Consider the following 13,493-nt stretch of genomic DNA (forward strand, 5'->3'; position numbering starts at 1 on the left):
TGCTATTTCATTTGATAGCATCGTTTCTATTTGCTAATTTTTTCAGTAAAATAATCATGACATAGATAATTTTAATTGTTTCCAGTTTACTTATATTTTTAAAATTTTTACTAACCACTAATGATATTTAAAGATATAAATATCATTCTTATTTTGTTTTTTATTTTGTTACCAAGATTGTGTAGAAATATTTATATTGAAAAGGAAGCAAAATTATGTGGTAGATTGACAGGAGCCGTATTAAGAGATCGACTAGAACGTTGTTTACTCAGTGATCCATATATATTTTCAAACTCACGTTTATTAGATGAAAAAACAACAGTGAGAAAAGATTTGTTTGGAAGTATAAGAACAGCAATTTTTGAAGATACATCTCAACCTGGTGTTTTAATAGTCATTGAAAAAGGATCAGGAAATCCAAAGCAAGTTACCTATCAATTTTTTAGTGGAATTTTTCAAGATTTGACTAATTTTATGGGTTCTGGTAGAGTTTGGAAATATACATATGATGTTCATAATGTACATATAAAATGGTTATTAGATAAATTGGAAAATTTAATGCGTAATGGTACGTATCAGCGAATCATTTTTTCAGGACATTCATTAGGTGCTGGTGTTTCAATATTAGATGCTTTTACGTGTGTCAAGACAAAAATTTGTCATTCAGGAAATACGAAAGTAATGACATTTGGTGGTCCACGAACTGGAGATGAAATTTTTGCTTTAAATTATAATAAATTAATTCCTGAAACTTACCGAGTCGTCGTTGAAGGTGATATCATTCCATCTTTTCCTCCATGTACAAAAGGTTTCTTTTCAAATGAATGTCATAAACCTGTATTTGAGGAAAACAACAAATCATGGTTTCATTTTGTGGGTTATTATCATGTTGGTACTGAAATATACTATCCACATGGCTATGAAAATAAATATAAATATTGTAAACCTAGATATGAAGATCCAGATTGTTCACCAAGAGTTTTTCCTTCAATATTTAAATTAGTTTTTTATAAAGACGAATTAAATGATCGTCATAACAGATATTTTAGAATAGAAAAGAATGGTAATCCATGTCGATTTATTTGATAAAACATAGGCAAATATTATTTAAATTACAATATAAAAAATTATATCTTTATTATATACTTTATGATTAAATAAAAAGTTTATTTTATAATATATATTATAGTTATTTTCAATAATAAAAGTTTTTAAAAGAATATATAATAATTGAAATTTCAATTATTAATTACATTATTTAAAATGTTTTTATGTTGTTGGGATATTGAGTGATATAACAATGATTTATTACTTTAATCATAATACAAAATTTTTAGTTAGAATAAATATAATTAATCTATTTAATATTCATGTATTAAAATACATTATATTTTAAATTATTTAACTTAACGTAATACTGTTATAATTTAAATAAATAAAAAAATAATAAAGAATTAAAATTGTTAGCATAATTTTTTAATTTGTATTTTTATAAAAAAAAAAAAACTATATACTAAGATAATTCACAAATAAAATAAAGCGAATTTGGAGCAGATCGTTATTATATCGATAATTTACTAGTTCAAAATAAAAAATTTGCTAATAACAAAAAATTATAATTATATAATTTTTAGATAGAATATTAAATGTTTTAGATGCATATTTATGTGTTGTAGAAAAATGTAGAAATCATAAAAGTTGTTACATTAAATAATTTCAAAACTAATAATAAAATTTTTTTTTATATAATTTAATAAGTTAATAATAAATATATATAAATTATTTATTAAAATTTCTTATAATAATATTAATATAAATTATTTAATATAAGATGATACACAAAATAATAATATTTATCAGATTGGAACATAATAATTATATTTTAGTAATATATGAAAAACAAATATTCAATATTATACAATATTAAAAGACATAATAATGATTTAAACTTTTTAAAAAAAAAGAAGAAATTACAGAAAATTTATTAATTAAAAAAAAATCATTTTAAATCCTTTATTAAGGGCATTTTGTAACAAAATTTGGTAAATTTAATTAAAAAAAATTTTTTTTTTGTAATTTTAAATAAAATGTTAAAATTATAATGATAAATATTGTAAAATAATTTATCTCTTTACACGTTACCTATAAATAATTATAGATACCTAATCTAATCACTCAAATATTTTACAAGATAAACACTTAATCTTTATTGATACTCATATCAAAAAGATAAATTTTCTTATTTAAGAACATTTTTATTTATTAAATTTAGTTTTGTTACATAAATATATTTATAATTAATTTCTTATTAATCTTTATATATGAGGTAAATAATTATTATTTTTCTTTAAAAAAATTTTTTTCTACACAATAATCAACTATTTCTTTGATATCATGGCATGAGACATCTGGATAGTATATTTGTATAAGAAAACAATTGTCTCTGGCGAATATTTGAATATCATTAACATTATATATATTTCTATAAGTATCAATTTTTTTACATGTCACTATTGCAATTTCTTTTAATGTTAATGATTTTTCATTTTTAATATTAGATATTTTTGCAGATGGTGGAATTTCATTGTTATTTGTTGTAATTATTTCTGGTTTAAATGTTGTCAATTTTGAAGAATAAATTGTTTGACTAGTAATTCTTAAAGATTTTGGTCTATAATACATATTTTCTGGAATTTTTATAACAAATTTTGGACCAATTCTTTGTATTTTTTTTATCATTAATGTTTTATTTTTCTTTAAAGGAAGAATTTTTAAAGTACCAATACCTGGAAGAAGTTCTTCATGATCATCAGGTAAACACTAAAATTTTTATTTCAGTTAAAATAATTAAAAATTACATTTATATAATTTAAAAATGATAAAATAATTAAAAATAGTAAAATTTTCATTGATATAAAATAATAATAGTGTAATATATACCTGCTGTCAAAAGTTAAAATATTTAAAATAACTTGCCGTCTTCTACTAATATTTTTAATTCACTTTAGATGGTTAAAATATTATTAATATCCGGTTTTATAATGTTACCAGTCTTGAATAAATATAGTAGGTCAATGACTATAAGAATTATATATCTCTTTAGGCAAAAAATATATGTATATTTGTTATGTTTAATGTTACACAATTCTTTTACTAATTGAATATAAAAAATTTTTTATAAAAATAAAAAAAAAAAAAAAATACTTTTAAAAAATGTATTATATATATATGACAACCTCAATTTAATAAATATTTTTAACAGATAGATAAAGAAAAAAAAAAAGAAAAATTTTTTTTTCTATATAAATAATAATATTATATTTAATGATTATTTTCTTCTATTGAAATAGATAAATTATCATCATTATCCAAATTTTTTTGTAAATTTTCTTCTTTGTTATCCGGGCTTTCAACATTTGGTAAAGTATTTTCTTCGTTATCAGTATTATGATAAGACTCAGATATATTTTCTACATTCATTTGTTCTACATTCTCTGGTACAGTAGATGGTACACGTGGTCTTAAAAATTCACTAGCAATACATTCATTTTCACTAGCATCATTAGTTGTTATTAAATGATCATCTTTTACCAAAATTTGTTCTCCTTTATTTTCATTATTAATTTCATCCTTATGTTGTACCATTGGTGCTTGAATAACATTACTTGTATTTATTCCAAATCCAGTAATATAATCTTGTTTTGTTATTGTCACATCATTTTGTTGAAGATTTTGATTTTCTATTCCCATATATGGTCCTTCCATCTGATTTTGTATTGATATTCGAGAAAAATGATCAATATTAAAATTAGTATTTTCATAAGAATTATCTAAACCATTTGTAGAAATTTGATATGAAACAGTATTTTGTGTTGATGGATTAAATGATTGTTGATTAGTATAAATAACATGACTTGGTTGATGATTACCACTTTGATGTAATCCTTGTATCTGTCCAATCTCTTGACGTCCCTTTCTAACATTATCGGGATTATTACTTTTAGGTTTTCTTTTTCTTTTTTGTGTATCACCATCTTTTTTCATTGATAATGGACGTTGAATACCATGAAGTTTATAGTATAATCCACATGCGTTACAAACAGGATGTCCTTCAGCATTTCTTCTCCATAATGTTGTATTACTTCCACCACAATTATTACATTTCATATCTTGTCTTTTTTGATTATTAGTAATAGTTTTTTTTTGAAATGTTTTTTTGGTACTTCCTTCAGTAGAATCAGATATTGAAACTTGTGTTCCTGATTGTTGTTGTTGTTGCATATTATTCATATTTAAAATTTTACTTGAATTTGAATCATTTGAAAAACATTCTAAACATAGTTTACAATCTTCAGATGTTGTGTAATCAATAGTTGTACCACATTTAAGGCATTCTTTGTTTACAATTTGTGAAGGAATAACTGCATGTTGATTAATGAAACCTGTTTGTGCATCATGATAATATGTACTGCCTAATTGATTAAGCATATAGCTTGGTTGATGTTGTTCTATTTCGTACATTGAATGATTATTTGGATATTGATATGATGTAGCACTAAAAAAAGTTTATATAAATAATAAATAATTTTTTATTTTAATTTTAATTCTTACGTCAAATTTGGATCATTATAAGCATATGAAGGTATTTGAATATGATTAAATGAATTTTGTATTGGATTTTGTATAATTTGTTGAGGAGGTTGTGCTCTAAAATCAGTTTGATATCCATTTGAATTAGTGAAAGCACCAAATGTATTATATGAACTTAAAGCATTTGGTATTGTAGAATGTCCTGTAGGATTTGGTCGCATTAGTGGTAAAAAACATTGATCTGGTTGAAGTTGAGTTAAATTAAGATTATAATGAGAAATTGAATTAGCTTCTCCATATACTTGATTAGTAATTTGAGGATTTATATCATTAGGAATTGTTGAATTCAATGTATTTGCTTGTATTAACATATCTGTTCTTCCAGAAGAAGCTGCATTACCAATATTTGTAATACTTTGAGTTATCATATTTTGGGGTGTTGAATCAAGTGTACTTTGCATACTTTTTAGTTGTATTCCAGATGTATGAATGGTTTCAATTGATGGTAATATATTTCCTTGCAATAAATTTTGTGCAGAAATGTTTATACTTCTAGAACTTGGATCTTTTATTGATATTGTTGTTCTAGAAGTTGAGATGTCCTCCATTCAATAATTTAACTAGATAAAAGGATGTTGCCTAAAAATAAGATTAGAACATATGAACTGATAATAAAGCTGTTAATTTTATCATACCTTTATTATTATGAATACTGGATGATAATATATCTATATTGTTATCGTTCCAAAAGTTTTTTTTTTCTTGTCAATTTGTTCCTAGCAAACTTATCCGTAAAACAAAAGTAAAGATAATTTCAAGAATGATGATAACAGTACTTGATACGATGGCTATGTTCTAAATAAAATGCGACGTTTTCCTTATGGGTTGCGGTTTTAGATAAGGACATAGGTGGAGTAATCATAGGAAGACAGTTAGAAATTTTTAAATGTATACTTTTCATCTTCCTTTGTTGGAATGGGTAATAAGCGGCAGTTGATTTTGCTTGATAATACATATATGCTTATAATATATGAAAAATTTTTAAATTATACTTTATACTAATAATGATATACTTACTCTTCATCAGGTAGTTAATTTTCTTGTCTAATCTTTATATAAGGACTAATTCATGATAGGGTTGTTTGCTTACCCTATCTTAATATCAATTTTTTGATAATATATATAATTATGTTGTGTTTAACAATTTGGCCGCTTAATTTTTAATATATATTGATTTAATTTATTTAATAACATGATAATAATATGAAAAAATTCACATTATAAAGTTAAATATCAAAAAAATATATATTTAAGAAAATAAAATATACAAAGGGCACAAACCACAAATCAAATTGATAATTTGATCGTTTTCCACCTACTAATCGGCACTCTTTATCATAAAACATATGCTACACATTCTGATAAACAAATTTTCTTGATAAAATAATATAATAATCTCTACGATATATTGTTAAATAATATATCATTTAAAGATATCAAGACAATAACTTTGTCTCAGGCTTTTGATATCTTATAATTATCTATTAAATTTGAGTATTGGTATATATATATATATATATATATGGGTGAAATAAATTACATAAATATTAATTTTATTATATTATTTTTATTATAATTATTCATAAGAATATAATTTATAATCTGTTAATTAAAAAATGTCAGAAAAGATAGATGATAATGAAATTTCAAATAAATCTGTTATATATAGTATTACTAGAAATGCATTAACACAGGTAAGTTATCATAAATAAAATTATTTTTGAATTGATTTTTAAGAAAGAATTTGATGAAACTTTTAAATATACAGATGATGATAATAAATCATTTAAAAAAAAGGTAAAAAATTTTGTTTTAAAAATACTAAAAAAGAATTATTTTTCAAATGAATGTTTTATGAATTGGATTCCGATTATTCGTTGGATTAAAGATTATAATATAAAATGGATAAGTAATGATATATTTGCTGGAATAACTGTTGCTATAATGAATGTACCACAATCAATGGCATATGCTCAACTTGCTAGATTACCTCCTGTTATTGGATTATATACATCATTTTTACCAACATTAATATATTCTATATTTGGTACATCAAAACATATTTCTCTTGGAATGTTTGCTGTTGTAGCATTAATGGTTGGAACAGCACAACAAAATTATTATGTTAGTAATAATCTTTCTTCTGAAAATATATCACAAATTACAAGTGGTGAATTAAATCCAACATCATTAAACTTATTAACACCTATAGAAATTACTGTAACAATTACATTTTTATGTGGTCTATCAATGTTAATAATGTCAATTTTTCAACTTCATATATTAACAACATTTCTAAGTGATGAATTGGTGGGTGGATTTACAACTGGTGCTGCATGTCATGTTTTTTTATCACAATTTCCAAAATTATTTGATATACATGTTAAATCATATAGTGGATTATTCAAATTATTCAAAATAACTGTAAATTTTTTTTCAAATATTAGTGAGATAAATTTTGCTGCACTTATTACATCAGTAATATGCTTAATTGTATTATATGTTGGAAAAGAATATATTAATCCATATATTAAAAAAAAAATATCATTTCCAATTCCATTTGAATTATTTGTGGTAATTTTTACAACATTAATTTCATATTTCATAGAATTTAATAAAAAATATCATGTAAATATTGTATCAAAAATTCCAACAGGATTTCCATCACCATCACCACCTTCATTTTGGGCTTTTTCATCATTAATAGTTGATTCTATGACTATTGCAATTGTTATATATGCTATAACATTTTCCTGTGGAAAAATTTTTGCTAAAAAACATAACTATAGGATAGATGCAAAACAAGAATTACGTACATTAGCAATAGTAGAAATTATGGCTTCATTTTTTAGTTGTCATCCTGCATCTGGATCATTATCAAGATCAACAATTAATAGTCAAATGGGATGTAATTCACAGTTAAGTTCAATAATTTCTGCTTCAGGAATTCTTTTGGTTATTTTATGGATAGGACCATTATTAGAACCATTGCCTTTATGTGTTTTATCATGTATTATTGTAATAGCATTACAAACAATGCTTAAACAATTTACAGAAGTTCCAAATCTTTTTAGAAAATCAATTGTAGATTTTTCTATTTGGATTGTAACATTTTTATCTGTTTTTGTATGGGATGTTTCACAGGGCCTTTTAATTGGAATAGCTTTTGCATTATTCACAGTTATATTTAGAATACAATGGCCAAAAACAGTTTTAGTAGCAAAAATTGGAAATACAGATATTTATAAAGATGTTAGTCGTTATAAATCAAGCAATGAAATACCTAATATACTTATATATCGTTTTGATGCTCCTTTAATATTTTTAAATTGTGAAAATTTTAAAAAAAAAATTACAAATCTTTTAAATAATACATATTATATGAAAGACAATGATGTTGAAATTAACAATTCTACCAATGGAAAAAATAAGAAATATTTGATTGTAGATTGTACAGGAATAACTTCGATTGATTATATGGGTGTAAAATATTTGGAAGAACTTTATTTTGAATTAAAAAAATTAGAAATAAATTTATTACTTGCTGGATGTAAATTTCCATTAAGACAAATGTTTGAAATATGTGAAGTTTATACAATAATATCAAAAGATTATTTTTTTCCATCAATTCACGATGCTGTACTGTATACTGATTATTTTATTAAATACCAAAAAGAAGATAATTCAAAAATTTAATAATAAATAAAATTTATAATTATGGCTTTTTTTTTATAATTATATTTTTAGGTTAATTAAAAGTTAAAAAAAAAAGTTAATTCTTTATTTTAAAATGATAAATTTAAAAAAAATATTAAAAAAAAAGTAAATATAATTTTATCAATTGTTATTAATAATTTATTTAAAAAAAATTCTCACATATAAGTATTTGTATTATTTCATAATTTATAAAAAAGACAAATTTACTTTTACTTTTCAAAGTTCATTCAACAATTGACCAGTATTTTTTCTTTTTTAAGACATCATTATCTCAATACCACTAAGTAAATATTACAAATTGTAATCAGAACACTTCCTTTAATTTTGCGTAAAAAAAATTAGTAAGTAAAATGTTTAAAGGTAAATGATGTAATATATTTATATTAAAAAAAAATTCACATAGACTTAAATAATAAAGATTAATGGAAGATGAAGAGAAAATAAGACTAAGAATATGTTAAAGTTTATTGTACTCATATGTCTTGTCACTAAAACCAATGGTCGAATGTTAGGACATCTTATAATTTTAAGTTAAAGAAATATTGCAAATATAATTGTTATTTCCGTTAAACATTAAAATAATGAGGACCCTTATATATTTATATAATCATTAAATTGTCCATGGCGGTGCTGGGTAAGTAACAACTATAGCTAAATCACTGTATAATAAGATCATTCACAGAATCAACATTAAGATCGGATAAGCAGAGTTAATAATGAAAATTTAAAAGATAATATTTTGGGTTGGTCAAAATTATAAGTGGTTTGAAAATTTGTTTAACGTAACTTATGATATTTATATTACATAATGTTCTCTCATCAAACTATTCTTTATTATTAAAATTTTTTTTATCTTTAATAAATTTATATAAATAATATTTTTTTTATTTTTAGAAATATTAAAAAAATGAAAACTTTTAGATCAGTATTCAGATCACCGGTTTATTTTTTTATAATTTTATTAATATTTTATTTTTGTCTTCATGTATATTCGACACAAGTTTACTATTATTATCCTAAAAATGTAGTTCAAAATAATAATAATAACAATAATAATAATAGAAAAGTTATTTATAAAAATGTTCAATATATTCCTAGAAGTCAAGTTCAGTATCGAACAATTAATTGTAATAGAAACTGTAATAATAATAATAATCAAAATAGATTTAAAGTTATACAAAAACCAACAACAAATATAAAAGTTATGCCAAATAATATTAAAATTCCAACAAATATTAAAACTTTTACACAAGCACCAAATATTGAACTTGTAACACCAGTATCAACACAAAAACCTTATAGCAATTTATCAACAAGAATGACTGCAGCAACTCAACAACCATACAGTCCACCAAAAATAGAACAATTTTTATTCTCAACAAAAACACCTTTAATACAAAGTACATTTATATCAAATGTAACTTTAATTTCATCTACAGAATCAACATTAACTACTATATCAAATATCAAAATTAGTCCAACGACAACTCCTATAACAGTATCTAGTACAACAATATCTCCAACAACAACATCTCCAACAACAACATTTACAACAATGTCATCTCCAATAACAACATTTTCTACAAAAAAACCTTCTACAACAGCATCTAATATGGTAATATTAACAACAACAACAGAAAAAGATGTTTCTACAACATTAAAAACTACATCATCTATAAATTTTGTAACACCAATTACAATTACTTCATCAAATGTTTCAACAACTAATTCAATAAAAAATAATTTTGAAACTACTGAAAAATCTTCAACATTAATAAAAGAAGATTTAAAAGCTACAACTACATATTATAGGCGTCCAAATAAAAAATTAACTACAAAACAAAATATTTCTTCAATATCAGAGATATCGAAAATAGTTGAACCTATTGAAGAAAGAATTACTGAATCAATTATTGAATCATCAACAAAAATACCATTATCAAAAGAAACAACAATAAATATTATTAAAAATAAAACAATTACATCTGAAGAACCAATAATTGAATTAACAACATCATATACATCATCAAAAATTAATCCATGTCCTAATGGAGAACCATATGGATGGTCAGAAAATTCTAAATTTTCAACCTGTAGTTATCTTTTACCAGAAAATGGTGGATGTCCAGATAATTATTATTGTCATACTGGAGCTACCTTTTCTACAACAACATGTTGTCCATTATTAGAAGAAGAAATAAATATTTGTAATTTACCTAGAACAACTGGTGAAGGTGAAAATTTTTTACCACGTTGGTATTATGATACACTTTCACATTCATGTAAACGATTTATTTTTAAAGGTCTTCGTGGAAATGGTAATAATTTTATGAATCAATATGATTGTGAAGTTACTTGTATTGTTCCTAATACACAAAAACCAATTGATATTATTAATCCATGTTCATATGGTGAACCTGGAATATTAAATAATGATACATTATCAAGAATACAATGTACAGGACCAAATGATTTAAGGTGTCCTGTTAATTATTATTGTCATCTTGGAATTTTACCATCAGAATCTGTATGTTGTCCAAAATTAAATGAAGAAATATGTGATCAACCATTATTAATTGGAGAAGGAAATGGTATTTTGGAACGTTTTTATTTTAATAAAGAAAAACAAGAATGTGAAAAATTTATATTTAATGGTTTAAAATCAAATGAAAATAATTTTCTAAGTAAAAATGAATGTGAAAGAATATGTAAAGGTATTTATTTATTTTTTAAATAAAATAATATAATTTATTTTAGCATGGATATCACCTTGTCCTGATTCAGGTGACACAAAACCACCACGTAAAAATTGTAATTCATGTACTAAAGATGAATGGTGTCATATAGGAGATACACCATCAAATACTGTTTGTTGTCCAAATCCAGCTAAAGATATTTGTTCAGAACCATTAAAAATTGGTAATGGTAATGGTAATGTTACAAGATGGTATGCTTATGAAGAAAATAATAAATGTGAAAGAAAATGTAAATCATTTAATTATTCTGGATCTGGTGGATCACAAAATAATTTTTTAACAAAAGAAGAATGTGAATCTTTATGTAAAAAAGATTGCCCAAATCCATGTTCATCAAGTGAGTTATTACTTAATTCAAATGGAAATCCTAGACAATGTAATCCATCATCTCCATGTCCATCAGGTTATTGGTGTCATGTTGGAGAAACTCAACAATCAACGGTTTGTTGTTCTAGTGTATCTAATGTATGTGAATTACCTCTTAATATTGGTATTGGTGAAAGTAAATTAAAACGTTATTATTATAACTCATTATTAAAAAAATGTTTACCATTTAATTATAAAGGAATGTTAGGAAATCAAAATATGTTTCTTACAGAAGATGATTGTAAAATTATATGTCCTGTATATGAAAATCCATGTGCTATTGATTCACCATTACTAACATCTTCTAAAAGACCAAAAATTTGTTCACCATCATCTAGATGCCCATCAACACATTTTTGTCATATTGGTTCAAATAATACTGATAATTATTGTTGTAGAAAAAATGGAAATCCATGTGAACAAGAATTAGAAGAAGGATTAGGAAATTTTTCATTACCAAGATTTTATTATGATTTATTAACAAGAACATGTAAACCATTTATTTATCTTGGAGGAAAAGGTAATGCTAATAATTTTTTAAATAAAAATGATTGTGAAATTGTATGTCCTGTAATAATTAATCCATGTAGTATTGGTAATCCTCTTACTGATCCAAATGGTGATTCAGTTGTTTGTGGAGGCCATGATACATGTCCATCTGATTATTATTGTCATATTGGAAGTTCACCTGATACAACAAATTGTTGTCCTATAATTGAAGGAAATATTTGTAAAATGCCATTACAGTTAGGTGAAGGTAATGAAAAATTAGAAAGATGGTATTATAATTCAAAATTACAAAAATGTATTAAATTTTATTATAATGGATTACAAGGTAATCCAAATAATTTTTTAACATTAAATGAATGTACTAATACATGTCAAGATTCAAATCCATGTTTGAATGGTGAACCATTAATTTCATCATTAAATGAAAGAATTACATGTTCATCATATAATGGAATTGATACATGTCCATCTTCTCATTTTTGTCATCTTGGAGGAAGTATATCTGATACAGTTTGTTGTCCACGTATGACACAAGATCCCTGTGAACAACCATTAAATGATGGAGAAGGTAATCGAATGATAAATAGATGGTATTTTGATACAGGATTAAATAAATGTCTTCCATTTATTTATGCTGGTTTAAAAGGAAATGAAAATAATTTTCCCTCTAAAAAACAATGTAATTCTGCATGTCCAGAATATAAATATTATTGTCCACATGGTCTTCCAATATTATCAAGTGATAATGAAAATCTTCCATTAACATGTTCTATAGATAAAGCTTGCCCAGATGGAAGTATATGTCATATGAATATTGAATTTAATATTGCTATATGTTGTGAAGATCCTGTATATTTTTGTAATGAAAAAAGAGATCATGGACCATGTGATGGAAATGAAATTCGTTATGGATATGACTCTGAAACTGATACATGTATAGAGTATGAATTTGGTGGATGTGGTGGGACATTAAATAATTTTCTTTCTCTTAAACGTTGTACAGAAGTTTGTTGTAAAAACACAAAATAACTTTTTATCAGGTTAATATGATATATGTGAAATTTTATTTAAATATAATAATGAAAAAAAAAATGAAGAATGTATAGTTATGTTATTTAAAAAACTGGGAAGTCAAGTATCTCTAGAAAATTTTTTTTATTTTTAATTTTTTCTTATATATGTGTTATTTATTAAATTTATCCCAGTGATTAGGTAACATTATCAATATCTACTTAATTAAATATAAAAATAAAAAAAAATTATATTAATTGAATAAAAATTTTTATATATATTATTATGTCTTTTAAATATTAGTTTTAAATAATACAATGAATCATGTTATCTTTTGTGTAATAAAAAGTAGTCATAATTAGACTCTATTTATGGCATTAAATAACAGGTACCGTATGTCTTTAAATCATACCTAATTATTCTATTTATTCACACATAAAAATATTTCCATAATGGAATAAAAAGTTTTTAAAAATATGATGT

General features: G+C 23.4%; 5 protein-coding genes across 5 annotated transcripts; 2 read left to right on the plus strand and 3 right to left on the minus strand.

Annotated features, from left to right (window-relative positions):
* Window positions 1-120: 120 nt before the first annotated feature.
* SRAE_0000018400 (Lipase, class 3 family-containing protein) lies at window positions 121-1,086 on the plus strand (the record flags this gene model as incomplete). Its single annotated transcript, XM_024646040.1, has 1 exon — window positions 121-1,086. One exon carries the CDS (start codon window positions 121-123, stop codon window positions 1,084-1,086), a length of 966 nt encoding a protein of 321 aa, XP_024500263.1.
* Window positions 1,087-2,337: 1,251 nt separating this feature from the next.
* Window positions 2,338-2,909, minus strand: SRAE_0000018500 (Hypothetical protein; the record flags this gene model as incomplete). Its single annotated transcript, XM_024646042.1, has 2 exons — window positions 2,338-2,820; window positions 2,859-2,909. The coding sequence occupies 2 exons, from the start codon at window positions 2,907-2,909 to the stop codon at window positions 2,338-2,340; spliced, it is 534 nt and encodes a 177-aa protein (XP_024500264.1).
* Window positions 2,910-3,321: 412 nt separating this feature from the next.
* Window positions 3,322-5,198, minus strand: SRAE_0000018600 (Zinc finger, GATA-type domain and Zinc finger,NHR/GATA-type domain-containing protein; the record flags this gene model as incomplete). The annotated part of the gene is made up of 2 exons (XM_024646043.1): window positions 3,322-4,555; window positions 4,612-5,198. 2 exons carry the CDS (start codon window positions 5,196-5,198, stop codon window positions 3,322-3,324), a joined length of 1,821 nt encoding a protein of 606 aa, XP_024500265.1.
* An 8-nt stretch (window positions 5,199-5,206) lies between these two features.
* On the minus strand, window positions 5,207-5,605 carry SRAE_0000018700 (Hypothetical protein; the record flags this gene model as incomplete). Its single annotated transcript, XM_024646044.1, has 3 exons — window positions 5,207-5,229; window positions 5,286-5,318; window positions 5,434-5,605. The coding sequence occupies 3 exons, from the start codon at window positions 5,603-5,605 to the stop codon at window positions 5,207-5,209; spliced, it is 228 nt and encodes a 75-aa protein (XP_024500266.1).
* Window positions 5,606-6,266: 661 nt separating this feature from the next.
* SRAE_0000018800 (Sulphate anion transporter family and Proteinase inhibitor I2, Kunitz metazoa domain and STAS domain and Cysteine-rich repeat and Sulphate transporter domain and Lustrin, cysteine-rich repeated domain-containing protein) lies at window positions 6,267-13,028 on the plus strand (the record flags this gene model as incomplete). Its single annotated transcript, XM_024646045.1, has 4 exons — window positions 6,267-6,344; window positions 6,388-8,294; window positions 9,430-11,081; window positions 11,125-13,028. 4 exons carry the CDS (start codon window positions 6,267-6,269, stop codon window positions 13,026-13,028), a joined length of 5,541 nt encoding a protein of 1,846 aa, XP_024500267.1.
* Between the last annotated feature and the right edge of the window lie 465 nt (window positions 13,029-13,493).

Source organism: Strongyloides ratti, scaffold srae_scaffold0000001 (genome assembly GCF_001040885.1).
Source record: "Strongyloides ratti genome assembly S_ratti_ED321, scaffold srae_scaffold0000001".
Taxonomy (NCBI): Eukaryota; Metazoa; Nematoda; class Chromadorea; order Rhabditida; family Strongyloididae; genus Strongyloides; species Strongyloides ratti.